Here is a 20,134-nt window from a genome sequence, read left to right as displayed (position 1 = left end):
CAGGAATTTTGGTGGAAGTTTTTCTTCGAATGTATTCTAATATTTCCACTTCTTTATACATCATTTCATAGCAAGAAAATGGAAATGGAAAATGCAGGGAGCTGTAAAATACCTTTCTTCCAGTCTGACTGTGACTTGCTGCAGGATCTGGACTGCCTGCTTGTGGTACTCCAGCTGCGCTTGAATGAGCGCAGACAGCTGGCTCACCTGTTCGATCTGCAGATCAACAGGGGAATCACACCTTAGTTACCAGGTTACTGTCCTTAACCAGCTGCTAGTGCCCAGTCCACACGACACAGCTACCCCGGACACACGGACCAGTGCTCAGTGATGCCCATGACTGTGTGGTGTGCCAGGCTCACCGATAAGATAGTTTTGCAAGTTACAAACTGATTAAGGATAAGAAAGCATCCCTGTGTTTGGAAACTCTAGTGCTATGAGAAGAAACTTCAGTCAGAATCCTCCTGAAGATGACATAACTCTCATCAAACAGTCTCATGCTTAGCTACAACCTTCTGATTAGGATTTGGCTTATTTTATTGATTTCCTATAGAACAAAAGATGCACTGACTAGAACATTCTTTGCCCTCTATAACTTCATGCCAAGTCAGTATTAGTGCTGTTAATAAAAATGTGGGTATTGATTTCTCACATGAAGCACTATGGGAGACAGCGTGGTATGATGGAAAAATCTTTTGTTCTCTCTGACCCTCATCTGCAATGTAAAAGGGTTGAGTCAAGTGACATCTTGGGTTCATTCCAGCTCTAATATGCTAAGCATCTTTGGTTACTCTTCATGCTGAGTCTTGTGTTGTGGTCCAGCTGAATAATGGCCTCTGAGTTAGCAGAGGCAATGCTGCCCCATGGGTTTTGGGGCGGGGTAGGGTCCTGGGTGAAGGGAAGGAACACTTGTGATTCGGGTCACCCTCATCCCCACGGTGTTCCTCTTCAGTAGTTAGGTGGACACGTTGTTTTACATAAACACACACTCTGACACTGTCTCTGGATAGTGTGAAAGTCTGGATGTGTTCAACTTGCCTCCCCTGTCAACAGTCTGGGGTGCGATAAGTACAAAAAGGCTCTGTAAATATCTTGGCAGAAGTTGGTCAGCAACTGATGGGGCCGGAGGTGGGGATGAGCAAGGACAGGAAAGCTGGTTAACAGGTTTTATGACATGAGCGGTCGGAATGTAAGTTCTAAAGCCATGAATAGTAATTCAGCACTCTGGAAATGTGAAGGCAACTTTTCAACTATCTCATCTATGTCCCAAATGTAGTATCTATGCTACAATCGTCAATCTCAACTGAAATCATCTTTGGAAAGAAAATGTCAACTTTATTTCAAAATACAGACCATCTTAACCTATGTTGGACACTCACTTCTGAATACATTTTACTTGACTGATAATCTTTTTTAATCTGAAGTCAATCTGCCTTACATTTCACATTTCAACAGAGTATTTGCTTAAGCTACTGGACTTCTATAGATCATCAGAAACATTCTTTATCTCCCCACTATTTATAATACTTTAAGATCATTAGCAGACAAAAATCTAGTTAAATCAAACTATAGGAATATAGAAAAAGCTTCACCATTTCTCAGTCTACTTTATAATTTTCAATAATTTGAAAGAATAACCATCTACTGAAGTTCTCGCCACACAGTACAGTCATTAACATTTTTAATTACATAACCCTTTAACACATTAATTTCGTGCCTCAAAGCCAAAGCTAAATTAAAAACCACAGGAGAGTCACTCACATCCATCTCTAAGAGATTGAACATGCTTGACTCAGCAATTTCTTTAGACTCATCAAATTTCTCCAGAGCCTGACGTAGCTCTTCATCTGGAATCTTGCCTTGCCGTTTCTTCTTGTAATCAAAGTCCAGGCGTCGACCCTCCAACTTCTTTAAATGATGCTGAAAAAGTCAAGGGCGGGAATATGCTTTGAAAGGACGTACGGAAAAGGCCTATTTACAGCTCACTTCCCCATCATGCCTATTAGCTTCCAAAATAAGACAGGCTAAGTTCTAAAACATCATGTCACCAGAAAAAATAAAGAAACCTGCATCACTGGGACAAACGCTTCCAAATGCTAAAACATTTATGTTGGGAAACATCTTTAAAAATAATTAATAGCAAGAAAGAAATTGTGGGAAATACCAATATCCTTTATTTCTACCCCTGCTGGGTCAAATCCCACGACAGAAGCCAGGAATGTGTGTACACACCTTACACATTTGGAAAGCACAGGTATATGGGGCTCACAAGTCCCCATCTTCAAGGGAAGTGGTATCTCATGGGAAGGCAGAGGGAAAATGCTTTCCTTGAAATGAGTGAGAGAGCATGGTATTCTTCCTTTTCTTATCATAGAACATTAGTGCTGGAAAGGATTTATCTTTGAGGTAATCCAGTCTGTTAGAATCACCTAAGATGCTTATTAAAAATATGGATTCTTGATCACCTGAATTAGAATATCCAGGGCTGAGGCCTAGGAATCTATGTCTCAACACTTACCCTAGTTGACTGATGTATCTTTAGGAGAATCACGGATTAATTTAAGTCTCCCATCTAACAGATGATGACACTTAGTCATCATCTAGACCTAACTTGGAAAGGACCTAACACCATACACTGCGCATCAATCCCTCTTTGCATCACCCCAGATGCACACATTCCTGGTGTGTGGCTGCCCAGCCTTGTCCGACACCTCCACTGACCAAGTAGGAAAGTAGTTTCCTACAAAGTATTTCTGTCCCATGAGCAAGAGTGTTTCGCTACTAATGGGTGGGAGAAAATGCTAGACTTTCCTTGATCCTGGGTGTGCAAGGAGTAAAAGGGAAGGAAATGGAAACAGAGTTGGGAGTGGTGAAGAAATGAGAAGGAATGAGGAAGAATATCCTTGACCTTCCCGCCCACCGTACACCCTGCCTCCAATCCATGCCCTGATCCAAACTAAATGTGTGTATCTTTGGAAGGAATATTCTTTTAAAACATCTGAACTTGCAGTCAGCTGCAGGGTAGAGTACTGGAGGCAGGGTTACATGTTAGATTTGGAGTGAGTCTGCCACATACTAACTGTGTGCCCTTGAGCCGGTGGTAGGGCTGAAGGAGATTTAAGCCAGAATAAGGAGATCAGGGAGACTACACGTTATGGCACTTCATTTTACAGTCAAGGAAATCAAATTTCAGACAAGTTCAACAAATATTTGTTAAAAGAATGAATGAGCAAACATTACAGACCTAGTTCTAGGTAAAGCCAGTTGAAGTTTATTGTTTGGAATAGCTAAACTCTTCTATATGTTTTAGGAAGAGGATAGTTGGGTTCTTCCTCAAACCCAACAAACATTATGAAAATATGAAAACACATGTTTACAGAGTAATAGAATAATTATGTATGTAAGCTAACAACTGGTACAGTTAGCATTTTAGAAGGTGAAATCGCCCCCAGAAAACCACAGAATAATAAAGAAAATTGTATATTATCAGGGAAAGGATATTACCCTCATGGAGCAGAAAGCTTGAAAAAACTTGAAAATTGAACGTGGAGAAGTCAAATGTAATACTCAGGAGTGGCACAGTCATCATGATATTGGGGCTAAAAGTACTGCATTTCTGGTTTCTCTCGATTTGTCATGCTGGATTGCTTTGCAATTCACATGCTCAGTGCTGACAACATGCACGGTAAGCTTTAAAAAATGTTTCCTAAAGGAGAAGGGCACCTGCATCTGTACAATTCCAACTGCCCACTTCCCAAATAACTAGCTGCAGATACCTGAATTTCCCTCAGATCTTTGTCATGAAGATTCTGAAGGGGGTCAATGAAGTTCTGCTTCACTTCCATGTCCAAAGAGTCCTTCACCTCCGAGAGTTCCCGCATGGCCTCCCCCACCTCACCAAGCGCTGGGCCTGCAAGGGGATAACTAAGCACTTGTACTCGTTAAAGAACAAAGGTGAAGGTGAAATGCACTTGCAATAACAGCACCCATCACAGACGAAAAACCTGGGATTACTGTCTGTCTTCTGAAGACAACCAAGACAACAGACAGCATATAATGCCCTCTGGAGATCAGTGTATTTTCCATCTGAGACAGTACATGAAAGTTCACTGAGTACAATAGACTCAATGCCCCCACTGGGTGGTAGAGGGACCCCTTATTATAAAGAACATAAAATTTTGTTTTTCCTTTAAAAAGCAATTTGGAAGCTCCCTACCCTCCTTTGTTAAGTGCTTGCTTTCCCTTAGAGGAGACCTCTTTAAGGCCAGCGCATTGAGCAAAAGCAAATACCAGGAACAGAGCGCAGGGCTCAATCAGGAAGGACAGTCATTTGCTGCGACCTCACATTGTGAAGGAGTGAAAACAGAAGGTGGTTAGTATGGCAGCTGAGGGTCAAAGGAGGGAGGGGTGAAGGAATTCACCTGGGGTAGTCAAATTAGGTACCCTGGATAGAAGAGCAGGGAGCAAAGAGAAAGCTCATGGGGTGGGGTGCTGACTCATGCTGATTGTGACAGTTGCCTCTGTCCCAACACTCCAGTTACCGCCAGACACGTGCAATGGTAAATGTCCAGGCATCTGGATGTATCACCCAGCTACTGTAATGATGGGATCTCATTAGGAAAAAAGAAAATAAATAAAATTCCTAAGACAAATGACACCAAAAACGATGAAACGACTCTGAAAACAAATTTGGGGCCCATGTGGACAAGACCTAAAACTGAGAAGCAAGATATAAAATGGTTTGGATTATTTCCTACAGAGTTGTCTCAGTGGCACTAAAATCCCAGGGACGAATGAAAAATGAAACTGTGAAGAAGCATACATTACCGAAGTTGCAATCATCTCCAAGCTCTCTTCCAAACTTGAGCATGGCCTCTGCCAGCAGTGCTTCTGCCTGAGGATAGCCTGGCCCCTTCTCCTGGCCACGGATTTTTGACATGGTGTTGATCATGCTGAGTTTAGCTCTGGAAGCTGGAGACAAAGAGATAAGAGACTTTCCAAGCAGGCAACGTGATGGAGGAGGGACAGGGCTGGGCGAAAATTGCCCCTCCACCAATGTCTTCATCTGTAAAAGGTGCAGCTTGGTCCACAGATAAACACACACCTGCTCTTTTAATCGCTAAACTCTCCCTTTCTCGCAAAATCTCAAGAGGAATTTAATAGAAAAGGCAAAGCTCTTCCAGGTGCAGATCGCATCTTGCCCGTCTTCCTGTGCCTTTTCTTATTTTATTTTATTTTATTTAACATCTTTACTGGAGTATAATTGCTTTACAATGGTGTGTTAGTTTCTGCTGTATAACAAAGTGAATCAATTATACACATACATATGTTCCCATATCTCTTCCCTCTTGTGTCTCCCTCCCTCCCACCCTCCCTATCCCACCCCTCTCGGTGGTCACAAAGCCCCGAGCTGATCTCCCTGTGCTATGCGGCTGCTTCCCACTAGCTATCTATTTTACATTTGGTAGCGTATATACGTCCATGCCACTCTCCCACTTTGTCCCAGCTTACCCTTCCCCCTCCCCGTGTCCTCAAGTCCATTCTCTACTCCTGTGCCTTTTCTGATACTCTCTTCATTGCTGTGGCCCTTCAGTCCCTCTGTGGACCTGGGTAGCCCACAGAAACCACTTCAAAAACTACGGGATTATGTGATCTCGAAGTTTTAAGATTCTACCTTTTATTTCAATTCTAGGAGCCTATGGACTGAAGTAGGAAATTAACTGATAACTCCTGCAGTGTGGGCCTTATGCCATGTTTCACTTACACCATGTATAAAATAGAACTATTTTCAAAACCACTTCTCAACTAAGATTCTAACAGTAAACAGTCCCATGAAGAACAGAAATATTGTGTTCATTAAAAAGACTTAATTACTTTTCTCGCACATAACTGCTTCTGAAAATTAGTTTTGTGACACAAAGACAGCATTTCAATTTCTTTTTTGCTTTTACTTTTATAAAAGAAGATGCCTAGAAGGCAAATCCAGTTTTTCATGGAAGAAACAGCTTTATTAGCACACTGTTAAAGACAATGGTTTACTTGATGCTAGGATACTATGGTTTCTCAGGTTCATTATCAGAGTTGGGAATGTACATTAACCTAGAATTATGCCCAGGATTCCATCTGTTTGGAAACCCCTGATAGAATCACAGCTAAAGCACACACTTCCAGCATTTAGTGGCTGCCATTTCATCTTGAACATTTGTTTTGAATAGGTTTTTATTTAAACTTTGGGCTTCAAAGGTCGAATCTGCAGACAAAGAGAATTATTATGAGAGGTCACCCTCCCAAGTTTGCCTCAGGGATATTATAATGAACAAGACAGCTATGGCCTCTGCCTTTATGAAGTTTATAGTGAACTGAGGGTAGCGTCTATTTTAAAAGCAATTAGAGTGAAGTGTATATACTAAGGGTCATGTGGGGAGATGACAGCAAGTCATGAAAGTATACAGCATCACCCTAGTCCGTAGGAGTGGGCATCGCAAAGAAGGTTTTGGGTGAGAACTATCTTTAAGCTTAGAATCACATAATGAGTAGCAGTTAGTCATGCTAACAGATGTAAAGCCTGGCGGTACCTGGAAAAAATGTAAAATTCACATTTTCTTTACTTTGCTTCTCATAGAAAAGTGTATCATACACGTTAAATTTAAAAAATTGAAAATGTCACATGATGACACATTTTTGGGGGGAATGATATAATTAGAGTATATATATTCAAAGACTTTTCTACAATAAGCCATATCTGAAATCCAGGAAAGACATAGTCTCACAGTAGAGTGAGGTGTCAGATATGTAAACAGTGGCAACAAATGTGATAAATGCAATAACAGCTAATACACACAAGGTACCAGGGAAACACAAAGAAGGAGTAACATTAGCAAAAATAAAACTGAAATAAGCAGACACCAGACAATAAGAGGTACCAAATGAACAGAAGGAAAGAAGATAAATGGAGATCAAAGAAACCGAGTGATGAAAACACACACGGTGGCTAATCCCTTCAAGTCCTGTTTTCACACTCTAAAGATTTATTCCTTTTACGAATTTGGTTACTGATTTGTGCTTAGATCTTGGTTCTGCTAAGAGCTGTCTTCCAGTAAGCAATTACCTGAAATAACTGTAACACTTTAATATACTGTGGTTGATTTTCAAATTTAACATTTTCAGTGTTGTTTGATTATGTTGTTCAATTCTTCCATTAATTACTTAGGAACGTCTTGAATATGTTCTACATTTTCACGAGAAGGGGGAAGAAAACCATATTCTATTAGTTTATTTCTTCAAATCATCTAAAATACTTATTGATTCATATATTTGAAGAGACCAGCTTTTAAATCTATTCACAGCTATTAACTATTTTTAAGACTCTTGGATTAGTAAAACTTCTGTGTTCTTGAAAAACATCATCAGATGTCTGAATTAACCATTTTTAACTGTTAACATAATTATTCTTAAATGATTTTTAAAAGCAGTACTTGAAGGAACTTCCCTGGTGGTCCAGTGGTTAAGACTCCATGCTCCCAATGCAGGGGGCCTGGGTTCAATCCCTGGCCAGGGGACTAGATCCTGCGTGCATGCTGCAACTAAGAGTCTGCATGACGTAACTAAAAGACCCCACGTGCCACAACTAAGACCCGGCACAGCCAAATACATAACTAAATAAATAAATAAATATTTTTTAAAAAAAGCAGTACTTGAAGAAACGGAGAGGAAGCCTGGAAAAATACAAATTTAAGACACTAGAATTCCTATAATATGATCTCGGGCCAGAGAGCTTCACCAAATTAGATGTGCCCCTAGGGACCCTTCTCTTCTCTTCTAAAGGGACCTAACTCCTCTTCTTCACATTATCTTTATATTTGCCATAGCTTTAGCCTTTCTTTCAAATTGTTACAATCTCTCTAAGCCCCCATCTTTACTTTCCCACCTTTGCTATTCTAGTTCAACCTGCCCCCACTGGGTTTACTGCAGAAACAGCTTCCTAATAGCAATCTCTCCCCTGGCCCATGAGAGCAGGATACTGTTACGCTGCTCTGCGTATCTCCCAGACAGGATTAGCATAAAGCTGTACACACATTAGATGTTTAACATGGACTGCTGAAGGAAAGAATAAACGAATAAATAGACTATCTTAGAAACTAGTAGACGGCCATGGCAGTGGTTTTCATAAGCAGATTCTGTTCATATCCTTTGGCTCACGTGACTGACAGCGTTTTGAATCATAACAGAGAATGGGAACTAGAAAACTTGGTTTTTTTTTATGAAGAATAAAAAGTGTAGCAATCTAATAGAGCTCTTTTGCAGAGAGAAGCTACCTGACTTATACTGAAAACAGGGCTTTAGGGCCAGTCTAGACTGTGAACTGTGAGACTTGTCAGCGCACTTCCCCTACTGGTCCCCTAGAGCAGCAGTCTCCAACCTTTTTGGAACCAGGGACTGGTTTTGTGGAAGACAATTTTTCCAAGGCTCGCCCACTGCTCACCTCCTGCTGGTTCCTAACAGGCCGAGGACCTGTACCGGTCCGTGGCCTGGGGGTTGCAGAGCCGTGCCCTAGAGAACTGGCAGTCAGGTTCGAACCCTCTGGGCAGAAGACTGGAAGATTCTTCTCTGGGGAATACAACCAACTCAAGAGAAGAGACCTACAGATATTCACAGCTGGAAGCACCCAATGCAACAACTTCAGGCTGATTACCCTAGAATGAAGCTATAATAGTAAATAAGCATCCTCTCTTGACTCAGCTTTACCATCCTGCACCTAAGAGGAAAAGGTTAGCCACTAACATCAGACTTTGAAGAAAGTTTCTAACATGAGAGAGGCAAAACAAACAAGGAAATTGTAAAAAACAAACAACTCAGGGAAAGAAAAATAACTTTCATTAACATTCTTACATGTCTAAGATACTTTATCAATGAAATAAAAAAGAAACAGAGAACTCTTAGAAATTAAAATATAATTTAACTTTAAATATGAATTTCAATAAAACATAAAATTTTAAAAAATCAATAGAAGCACGGATGATGAGGTTGAGGCAAATCCCCCCAAAAGTAGAACAAAAAACCAGAGATTAAAAAAATCAGAAAGAAAACATAAAATCAGGATCAGTCCAGGAGGTCTAGCAGCTGAATAATAGAAGCTCCAAAAAGAAAGAACACAGAAATAGAAGGGGAAGAAATTCTTTTTAAAAGTTCAAGAAATTTCTGAACTCACAAACGTGTTCCCAGATTGAAAGGGTCGATTGAATGCCCAGGACAATGGATAAAAGGATCCTACCAAGGACGATTAACATGAAATTTCGTAACACTGGAGACAAAAAGACAGACCTAAAACCTTTCAGAGAGGAAAAAATAGGCTACACACAAAGTATCAAGTATTAGAAGGTCACTGAACATGAGAAAACCATGAACAACATGAGAAATTTCCTCAGAAAACAATGAAGCAATGACTCCAATACTTTTGGAGGAAATAATCTATACTCCTAAATTCAAATTATCAATGAAGTATAAAAGTAACATATGACATTTTCAAATACACAAGGAAGATTTCAATTTATCTTCCCAAGGTCAATGGAAGAGGCATTCTACCAAAACAAAGGTGTCAGTTGAGAAAAGGAACAGGTTATGGGATCTAGAAAAAGGGATCCAGTGTAAGAAAAGAGGTGAAAATGATGATAAAGGGAGATCTCAAGATGGTCCTTGTGCATCAGGCATTGAGCACCAACTGTAGCTGACACTGTACATAACCAGGTGCATGTAGCTCAGGGAGCCATGAGCTAAAGGGAACTATAGGCTCCCCATGATCCCCACTGGAATCAGGTTATAGTTGTCCACTACTGTACCTTGCTTTATAATGCACCTTTCATTGGCCTCCTCCCCTTTCCTAATCTCCTAACAGGATTTCCTGGAATCATCTTCTAAATCAACCACTTGTGCTTACACCCATGCACATGGTTTACTTCTTGGGGGACCCAAACTAAGACAGTAACCAATATAGAATGCAGCATCAGATACGTATCTGAAAGATGACTGACACCTGGCATGTTTCAATGTATTGACAGGAAATTCATATCTGTGGCAGAGGGTTACGGAAAGAATCATTGAAAGGTACACAAAAAGTTAAGAAGCTGAAAATTAAAACAATTATTAACTCCAGGAAAAACAAAAAGGTTGTATAAGAAAAGAAATATAACCATATTATTCTGTATGTCTCAGATCTGTACAAGTTTTACAAGGGCATAAAATGTAAATACTGAATACTGATCCAACATAAATTATGCTATAAACATACTGGAAAAATGAGAGAGGGGAAAGATGTGGAAGAATGGGAAAACAGGAAAAGAGCAAACAATTCTCATCTTTTAAACGGGGAATCAAAGTGAAACACCTAAAACTGGAAAACTAAGCAAAGGCAACACTAGCAAGTTGTTTCAAGACAGAAGTAAAAACCAAAGAAACAGCCAAGCAGGCTTTGAAAGTGTTGCTTCTGGGAAATGGAAATGGGGGAAGCAACTCCAGGATGACTGCTGTTTTTTGTAAAAAGCTTTAAAAAAATATTTTATTTTTTTATAATATGAGCAGATATTACTTCCATTATGAAGCACTAAATTTAACATATTTCCCACTTCTTTTTCCATCAGTAGACCTAATTTAGTGGCTGAACTGCATAAACTACTCACAGTATCTTCACAATCTGGGCACTGCTCTAACCTCAAGGGTCTTTCCACCAAAAAGTTCTGCTGAAAAATATGTTCAGTGGTATAAAGAGAATTGGCTAGGAAGAGAAAAGTTAATAAGGATTAACAGGTGAAATGCCATCAAGGAAAAAACCATCAGAGGCAAGGTCTCGATGAGTCCACATCTAGATGATTTCTGGAAGGAAATGTATCTGGTGAACTGAAACAGCAGGAAGTAAAATTAGGATGACCAAGAAAGCTAATTTATTCCCCCAAAGGGCTTCCATTGTTTTGTCTTCTGTTAAAAAGGGGAGGGGAGCAGTTTCTTTTTTGTCCTCAAAAATTTAAACTATCTTTTCAGGAAGAGAAACAGGGGCAATCAAAGCTCAATCTGTATCAGCTCTGGACTCTAAAGCATAATCTGTACCATCCCTTGAAGAGCTTTCTAATTCTGGGCACAGCCAAAGGGAAGACAAAGCTCTGCAGAGAGTAAAACAGAAGCTCTCCTCGCACTGCCAAATGGTGTTATTTTCCTCTGACCTAAAAGTGGTGTCCCTGTGAGTCACTGCTCAGTCTCTCCTAAGCAACTAGCAATGGTAACTAACTGGGAATGTTGAAAACCCAGTACTTCTGCTAAATCTTAGTGTAAAAAAAAAGAAAAATTATTTCTTAATCCAAATGATCAAACAGGAAAACAGACCATTAGGTCTTGTCTGTCATGGAAAACAGCATAGTGCATTACAATAAACATTAGCTTTGGTTCATACAAACACAGGTAAAAATCCAGGCTCCAAATCTTGCTAGCTGTGTATCCCTGAAAAATCATTTAATTCTGAAAGTTATCATCAGGATTCAGTGATAAACAGCCAAAAGAGCAACTAGCACAGACACACACCATAGGCACAGGAGACAGGGGAAAGCACTCCTTTTTACCCTCCATGTTCTCTTTCTAGAAGCGTGTGTGGAGTATTCCACTGTCAACTTGGCTGTACGGGAAACTACATTTCCCAGAACCCCTCCCCTGCATATTTCCAAGCTAGAATTGGTCCAAAGTGAGGCTGTGCACATTTGGGAGGCGAAGGTGAAGCAGCAGCCATACACTCTGAAGGCTGAGGTGAAAACAGGTTCCAATTTGTCCTCGATTTCATACTCTGTGCCCAGCTCTTCTTGAATGCTGATTCTGCTGACCAAGAGTGCCACCAGGCCCACCACAGAGCTTTTGCTGCAAACTCACAGAGGTGGTAACCTTGAAGAGACAACAGTCTTCCACAGCCTTCCATGTCAGCTGCCCTGTGGAGTACTGCTCCAGCAGCTGGGCCTGCCTACCTGCCAGATTCCTGTAACTTTGTTTACCTGAGTTAGGGCTGGTCAGTGAACTTTCTCTGATCCTAAACTCTACTTTTTTGGCCTTTATTTACCCAGATCTTCCTACAACTGTACAAGCCCTAGTTCCTTTAATAAATCTTAGCCCATAGTATCCACCATGTCTTTGCTTCCCTTACTGAACTCTGACTGACACAGTGGCTGATGGTCCAATATCTAAACTGACAAAAATTTATGATTGGAGAGGGGGAAGATGGCGGAAGAGTAAGACGTTGAGATCACCTTCCTCCCCACAGATACATCAGAAATACATCTACACGTGGAACAACTCCTACAGAACACCTACTGAATGCTGGCAGAAGACCTCAGACCTCCCAAAAGGCAGGAAACTCCCCAGTACCTGGGTAGGGCAAAAAAAAAAAGAATAAACAGAGACAAAAGAATAGGGATGGGACCTGCAACAGTGGGAGGGAGCTGTGAAGGAAGAAAGGTTTCCACACACTAGGAAGCCCCTTCGCGGGCGGAGACTGCGGGAGGCGCAGGGGAGAGCACAGCAACAGGGGTGCAGAGGGCAAAGCGGGGAGAGATTCCTGCACAGAGGATAGGTGCCGACCAGCACTCACCAGCCCGAGAGGCTCGTCTGCTCCCCCGCCGGGGCGGGTGGGGGCTGGGAGCTGAGGCTCGGGCTTCGGTTGGAGTGCAGGGAGAGGACTGGGCTTGGCGGCGTGAACACTGCCTGCAGGAGGTTAGTGCACCACGGCTAGCCGGGAGGGAGTCTGGGGAAAAGTCTGGACATGCCAGAGAGGCAAGAGACTTTTTCTACCCTCTTTGCTTCCTGGTGCACGAGGAGAGGGGATTAAGAGCGCTGCTTAAAGGAGCTCCAGAGACGGACGGGAGCCGCGGCTAACAGCGCAGACCCCAGAGACGAACATGAGACGCTAAAGCTGCTGCTGCCGCCACCAAGAAGCCTGTGTGTGAGCACAGGTCACTATCCACACCCCCCTTCCGGGGAGCCTGTGCAGCCCACCACTGCCAGGGTCCCGGGATCCAGGAACAACTCCCCTGGGAGAACGCACGGCGCGCCCCAGGCTGGTGCAACGTCACGCCGGCCTCTGCCGCCGCAGGCTGGCCCCGCACTCCGTACCCCTCCCTCCACCCGGCCTGAGTGAGCCAGAGCCCCCGAATCAGCAGCTCCTTTAACCCTGTCCTGTCTGAACGAAGAACAGACGCCCTCTGGCTACCTACACGCAGACGCAGGGCCAAATCCAAAGCTGAACCCCGGGAGCTGAGAGAACAAAGAAGAGAAAGGGAAATCTCTCCCAGCAGCCTCAGGAGCAGCGGATTAAATCTCCACAATCAACTTGATGTACCCTGCATCTGTGGAATACCTGAATAGACAACGAATCATCCCAAATTGAGGAGGTAGACTTTGAGAGCAAGATTTATTATTTTTTCCCCTTTTCCTCTTTTTGTGAGTGTGTGTGTGTTTGCTTCTGTCTGAGATTTTGCCTGTATAGCTTTGCTTTCACCATTTGTTCTACGGTTCTATCCATCCTTTTTTTTGCTTGTTTTTTTATTAAAAAAATTTTTTTATAATAATTATTTTTTTATTTTAATAACTTTATTTTATTTTACCTTACTTTATTTTCTTTTATCTTCTTTCTTTCTTGCTTGCTTGCTTTCTACTATTTCTCCCTTTTATTCTGAGCCGTGTGGATGAAAGGCTCTTGGTGCTGCAGCCAGGAGTCAGTGCTGTGCCTCTAAGGTGGGAGAGCCAACTTCAGGACACTGGTTCACAAGAGACCTCCCAGATCCAAGGAATATCAAAAGGCAAAAATCTCCCAGAGATCTCCATCTCAACACCAACACCCAGCTTCACTCAACGACCAGCAAGCTACAGTGCTGGACACCCTATGCCAAACAACAAGCAACACAGGAACACAACCCCACCCATTAGCAGAGAGGCTGGCTAAAATCATAATAAGTCCACAGACACCCAAAAGCACACCACCAGACATGGACCTGCCCACCAGAAAGACAAGATCCAGCCTCATCCACCAGAACACAGGCACTAGTCCCCTCCACCAGGAAGCCTACACAACCCACTGAACCAACTTCAGCCACTGGGGACAGACACCAAAAACAACGGCAGGAACTACAAACTTGCGGCCTGCAAAAAGGAGACCCCAAACACAGTAAGATAAGCAAAATGAGAAGACAGAAAAACACAGAGCAGATGATGGAGAAAGATAAAAACCCACCAGACCTAACAAATGAAGAGGAAATAGGAAGTCTACCTGAAAAAGAATTCAGAATTATGATAGTAAAGATGATCCCAAATCTTGGAAACAGAATAGACAAAATGCAAGAAACATTTAACAAGGACCTAGAAGAACTAAAGATGAAACAAGCAATGGTGAACAACACAATAAATGAAATGAAAAAGACTCTAGATGGGATCAATAGCAGAATAACTGAGGCAGAAGAACGGATAAGTGACCTGGAAGATAAAATAGTGGAAATAACTACTGCAGAGCAGAATAAAGAAAAATGAAAAGAACTGTGGACAGTCTGAGAAACCTCTGGGACAACATTAAACGCACCAACATTCGAATTACAGGGGTTCCAGAAGAAGAACAGAAAAAGAAAGGGACTGAGAAAATATTTGAAGAGATTATAGTTGAAAACTTCCCTAATATGGGAAAGGAAATAGTCAATCAAGTCCAGGAAGCACAGAGAGTCCCATACAGGATAAATCCAAGGACAAACACGTCAAGAAACATATTAATCAAACTGTCAAAAATTAAATACAAACAAAACATATTAAAAGCAGCAAGGTAAAAACAACAAATAACACATAAGGAAATACCCATGAGGTTAACAGCTGATCTTTCAGCAGAAACTCTGCAAGCCAGAAGGGAGTGGCAGGACATATTTAAAGTGATGAAGGAGAAAAACCTACAACCAAGATTACTCTACCCAGCAAGGATATCATTCAGATTTGATGGAGAAATTAAAACCTTTACAGACAATCAAAAGCTGAGAGAGTTCAGCACCACCAAACCAGCTTTACAACAAATGCTAAAGGAACTTCTCTAAGTGAGAAATACAGGAGAAGAAAAGGACCTACGAAAGCAAACCCAAAACAAATAAGAAAATGGTCATAGGAACATACATATTGATAATTACCTTAAATGTAAATGGATTAAATGCTCCCACCAAAAGACACAGACTGGCTGAATGGATACAAAAACAAGACCCATATATATGCTGTCTATAAGAGACCCACTTCAGACCTAGGGACACATACAGACTGAAAGTGAGGGGATGGAAAAAGATATTCCATGCAAATGGAAACCAAAAGAAAGGTGGAGTAGCAATTCTCATATCAGACAAAACAGACTTTAAAATAAAGACTATTACTAGAGACAAAGAAGGACACTACATAATGATCAAGGGATCGATCCAAGAAGAAGATATAACAATTGTAAATATTTATGCCCCCAACATAGGAGCACCTCAATACATAAGGCAAATACTAACAGCCATAAAAGGGGAAATCGACAGTAACATAATCATAGTAGGGGACTTCAACACCCCACTTTCACCAATGGACAGATCATCCAAAATGAAAATAAATAAGGAAACACAAGCTTTAAATGATACATTAAACAAGATGGACTTCATTGATATTAATAGGACATTCCATCCAAAAATAACAGAATACACATTTTTCTCAAGTGCTCATGGAACCTTCTCCAGGATAGATCATATCTTGGGTCACAAATCAAGCCTTGGTAAATTTAAGAAAATTGAAATTGTATGAAGTATCTTTTCCAACAACAACGCTATGAGACTAGATATCAATTACAGGAAAAAAATCTGTAAAACATACAAACACATGGAGGCTAAACAATACACTACTTAATAACCAAGAGGTCACTGAAGAAATCAAAGAGGAAATCAAAAAGTACCAGGAAACAAATGACAATGAAAACACGACAACCCAAAACCCATGGGATGCAGCAAAAGCAGGTCTAAGAGGGAAGTTTATAGCAATACCATCCTACCTTAGGAAACAAGAAACTTCTCAAATAAACAACCTAACCTTACACCTAAAGCAATTAGAGAAAGAAGAACAAGAAAACCCCACAGTTAGCAGAAGGAAAGAATCATAAAGATCAGATGAGAAATAAATGAAAAAGAAATGAAGGAAACGATAGCAAAGATCAATAAAACTAAAAGCTGGTTCTTTGAGAAGATAAACAAAATTGATAAACCATTAGCCAGACTCATCAGGAAAAAAAGGGAGAAGACTCAAATCAATAGAATTAGAAACGAAAAAGGAGAAGTGACAAATGACACTGCAGAAATACCAAGGATCATGAGAGATTATTACAAGCAACTCTATGCCAATAAAATGTTCAACCTGGAAGAAATAGACACATTCTTAGAAATGCACAACCTGCCAAGACTGAATCAGGAAGAAATAGAAAATATGAACAGACCAATCACAAGCACTGAAATTGAAACGGTGATTAAAAATCTTCCAACAAGCAACAGCCCAGAACCAGATGGATTCACAGGCAAATTCTATCAAACATTTAGAGAAGAGCTAACACCTATCCTTCTGAAACTCTTCCAAAATATAGCAGAGGGAGGAACACTCCCCAGCTCATTCTATGAGGCCACCATCACCGTGATAACAAAACCAGACAAGAAAATATAGCAGAGGGAGGAACACTCCCAAACTCATTCTACGAGGCCACCATCACCTTGATACCAAAACCAGACAAGGATGTCACAAAAAAAGAAAACTACAGGCCAATATCACTGAGGAACATAGATGCAAAAATCCTCAACAAAATACTAGCAAACAGAATCCAAGAGCACATTAAATGGATCAAACATCAGGATCACGTGGGGTTTATTCCAGGAATGCAGGGATTCTTCAATATACGCAAATCAATCAATGTGATACACCATATTGACAAATTGAAGGAGAAAAACCATATGGTCATCTCAATAGATGCAGAGAAAGCTTTTGACAAAATTCAACACCCATTTATGATAAAAACCCTGCAGAAAGTAGGCATAGAGGGAACTTTCCTCAATATAATAAAGGCCATATATGACAAACCCACAGCCAACATCATTCTCAATGGTGAAAAACTGAAAGCATTTCCACTAAGATCAGGAAAAAGACAAGGTTGCCCACTCTCTCCACTATTATTCAACATAGTTTTGGAAGTTTTAGCCACAGCAATCAGAGAAGAAAGGGAAATAAAAGGAATCCAAATCAGAAAAGAAGAAGTAAAGCTGTCACTGTTTGCAGATGACATGATACTATACATAGAGAATCCTCAAGATGCTACCAGAAAACTACTAGAGCTAATCAATGAATTTGGTAAAGTAGCAGGATACAAAATTAATGCACAGAAATCTCTGGCATTCCTATACACTAAGGATGAAAAATCTGAAAGTGAAATCAAGAAAACACTCCCTTTTACCACTGCAACATAAAGAATAAAGTGTCTAGGAATAAACCTACCTAAGGAGACAAAAGAGCTGTATGCAGAAAATTATAAGACGCTGATGAAAGAAAGTAAAGATGATACAAATAGATGGAGAGATATACCATGTTCTTGGATTGGAAGAATCAACATTGTGAAAATGACTCTACTACCCAAAGCAACCTACAGATTCAATGCAATCCCTATCAAACTACCACTGGCATTTTTCACAGAACTAGAACAAAATAATCTCACAATTTGTATGGAAACACAAAAGATCCCGAATAGCCAAGGCAATCTTGAGAACGAAAAACGGAGCTGGAGGAATCAGGCTCCCTGACTTCAGACTATACTACAAAGCTACAGTAATCAAGACAGTATGGTACTGGCACAAAAACAGAAATATAGATTAATGGAACAGGACAGAAAACTCAGAGATAAACCCACGCACCTATGGTCACCTTATCTTTGATAAAGGAGACAGGAATGTACCGTGGAGATAAGACAGCCTCTTTAATAAGTGGTGCTGGGAAAACTGGGCAGGTATATGTAAAAGTATAAGATTAGATCACTCCCTAACACCATACACAAAAATAAACTCAAAATGGATTAAAGACCTAAATGTAAGGCGAGACACCATCAAACTCTTAGAGGAAAACATAGGCAGAACACTCTATGACATAAATCACAGCAAGATCCTTTTTGACCCACCTCCTAGAGAAATGGAAATAAAACCAAAAAAAAAACAAATGGGACCTAATGAAATTTCAAAGCTTTTGCACAGCCAAGGAAACCATAAACAAGACGAAAAGACAACCCTCAGAATGAGAGAAAATATTTGCAAATGAAGCAACTGACAAAGGATTAAGCTCCAAAATTTATAAGCAGCTCATGCAGCTCAATAACAAAAAAACAAACAACCCAATCCAAAAATGGGCAGAAGACCTAAATAGACATTTCTCCAAAGAAGATATACAGACTGCCAACAAATACATGAAAGAATGCTCAACATCATTAATCATTAGAGAAATGCAAATCAAAACTACAATGAGATATCATCTCACACCAGTCAGAATGGCCATCATCAAAAACTCTACAAACAATAAATGCTGGAGAGGGTGTGGAGAAAAGGGGACATTCTTGCACTGCTGGTGGGAATGTGAATTGGTACAGCCACTATGGAGAATAGTCTGGAGGTTCCTTAGAAAACTCCAAATAGAACTACCATATGACCCAGCAATCCCACTACTGGGCATATACCCTGAGAAAACCATAATTCAAAAAGAGTCATGTACCAAAATGTTCATTGCAGCTCTATTTACAATGGCCAGGAGATGGAAACAACCTAAGCGTCCATCATTGGATGAATGCATAAAGAAGATGTGGCACATATATACAATGGAATATTACTCAGCCATAAAAGAAACGAAATTGAGCTATTTGTAATGAGGTGGATGGACCTAGAGTCTGTCATACAAAGTGAAGTAAGTCAGAAAGAGAAAGACAAATACCGTATGCTAACACATATATATGGAATCTAAGAAAAAATAATGTCATGAAGAACCTAGGGGTAAGACAGGAATAAAGACACAGACCTACTAGAGAATGGACTTGAGGATATGGGGAGGGGGAAGGGTAAGCTCTGACAACGTGAGAGAGTGGCCTGGACATATATACACTACCAAACGTAAAATAGATAGCTAGTGGGAAGCAGCTGCATAGCACAGGGAGATTAGCTCGGTGCTCTCTGACCACCTAGAGGGCTGGGATAGGGAGGGTGGAAGGAAGGGAGATGCAAGAGGGAAGAGATATGGGAACATATGGATATGTATAACTGATTCACTTTGTTATAAAGCAGAAACTAACACACCATTCATTGTATAGCCATTATACTCCAATAAAGATGTAAAAAAAAAATTTTATCATTTATCCTTGATAGATCCCTGAAAGTAAGTCAATAAAAATGATTGTAAATATTTCAATTCTGCAACTCTGTTTTCAGGATAGACATAAATTTCTGCAGCTCTGTAGGTAGGAGTTAGCTGCTAACTGTGGAAAGAAAACCAGAAAGGACAGCCAGTTTAACAAGGTGGGATTAAGACACAGATTTTGGAGTCAGACTGTCTGAGACCAAATCCTGGCTATATTTCTTGCTGGATGATTCTGGGCCTCAGTTTCCTCATGTGTAAAATGGTACCTCCCCCTCATTGTAAGGTTAGGATGATGCAAGGATTAGATGATATAATATATGTCACAATGTTGGTACATGATAAACATTCAATAAATGTTGGCTATTTCTATGAGTATCAGACATGCCAGCAAGTTCCCTGTGTGATTTTGTATGAGTTACTTTACCTCTCTGAGTCTCAGGCTCTTCACTCATAAAAAGTTGAAAAAAAAGGAAACAGTTGGATAATTCCTAAAACTCTTCCATGTTCCCGTACTTAAGGTGGTTCTTCTTAGATAGAAGTCTTCTCCAAGAAAGCATGCCTTGACCTTCAGCCATAGAAAACTTCAGCAGTTTCCTGAAGTTGCTAGAACTGTCCCTCTTCTTGGAATGTCCCCATTCTCTGTCTACCTGCCCAACACAACACCAGGCACATCTTTTCTACAGTCCTTCCCAATTAC

General features: G+C 40.7%; 1 protein-coding gene across 1 annotated transcript in view; it reads right to left on the bottom strand.

Annotated features, from left to right (window-relative positions):
- The window catches only part of SH3GL2 (SH3 domain containing GRB2 like 2, endophilin A1), a 215,552-nt gene that overhangs the window by 5,616 nt on the left and 189,802 nt on the right, over window positions 1-20,134 (bottom strand). Inside the window, exons 4-7 of the mRNA XM_007465655.1 lie at window positions 4,828-4,971; window positions 3,777-3,910; window positions 1,762-1,920; window positions 113-216 (exon numbers count right to left, since the gene is read on the bottom strand). Coding sequence (XP_007465717.1) covers window positions 113-216; window positions 1,762-1,920; window positions 3,777-3,910; window positions 4,828-4,971 — 541 coding nt within the window. The remainder of the gene's footprint in view (window positions 1-112; window positions 217-1,761; window positions 1,921-3,776; window positions 3,911-4,827; window positions 4,972-20,134) is intronic.

Source organism: Lipotes vexillifer, unplaced genomic scaffold (assembly GCF_000442215.2).
Source record: "Lipotes vexillifer unplaced genomic scaffold, Lipotes_vexillifer_v1.1 scaffold31, whole genome shotgun sequence".
Taxonomy (NCBI): Eukaryota; Metazoa; Chordata; class Mammalia; order Artiodactyla; family Lipotidae; genus Lipotes; species Lipotes vexillifer.
The sequence above is the reverse complement of the archived record's forward strand: the minus strand, read 5'-3'. Positions and strand labels throughout refer to the sequence as shown.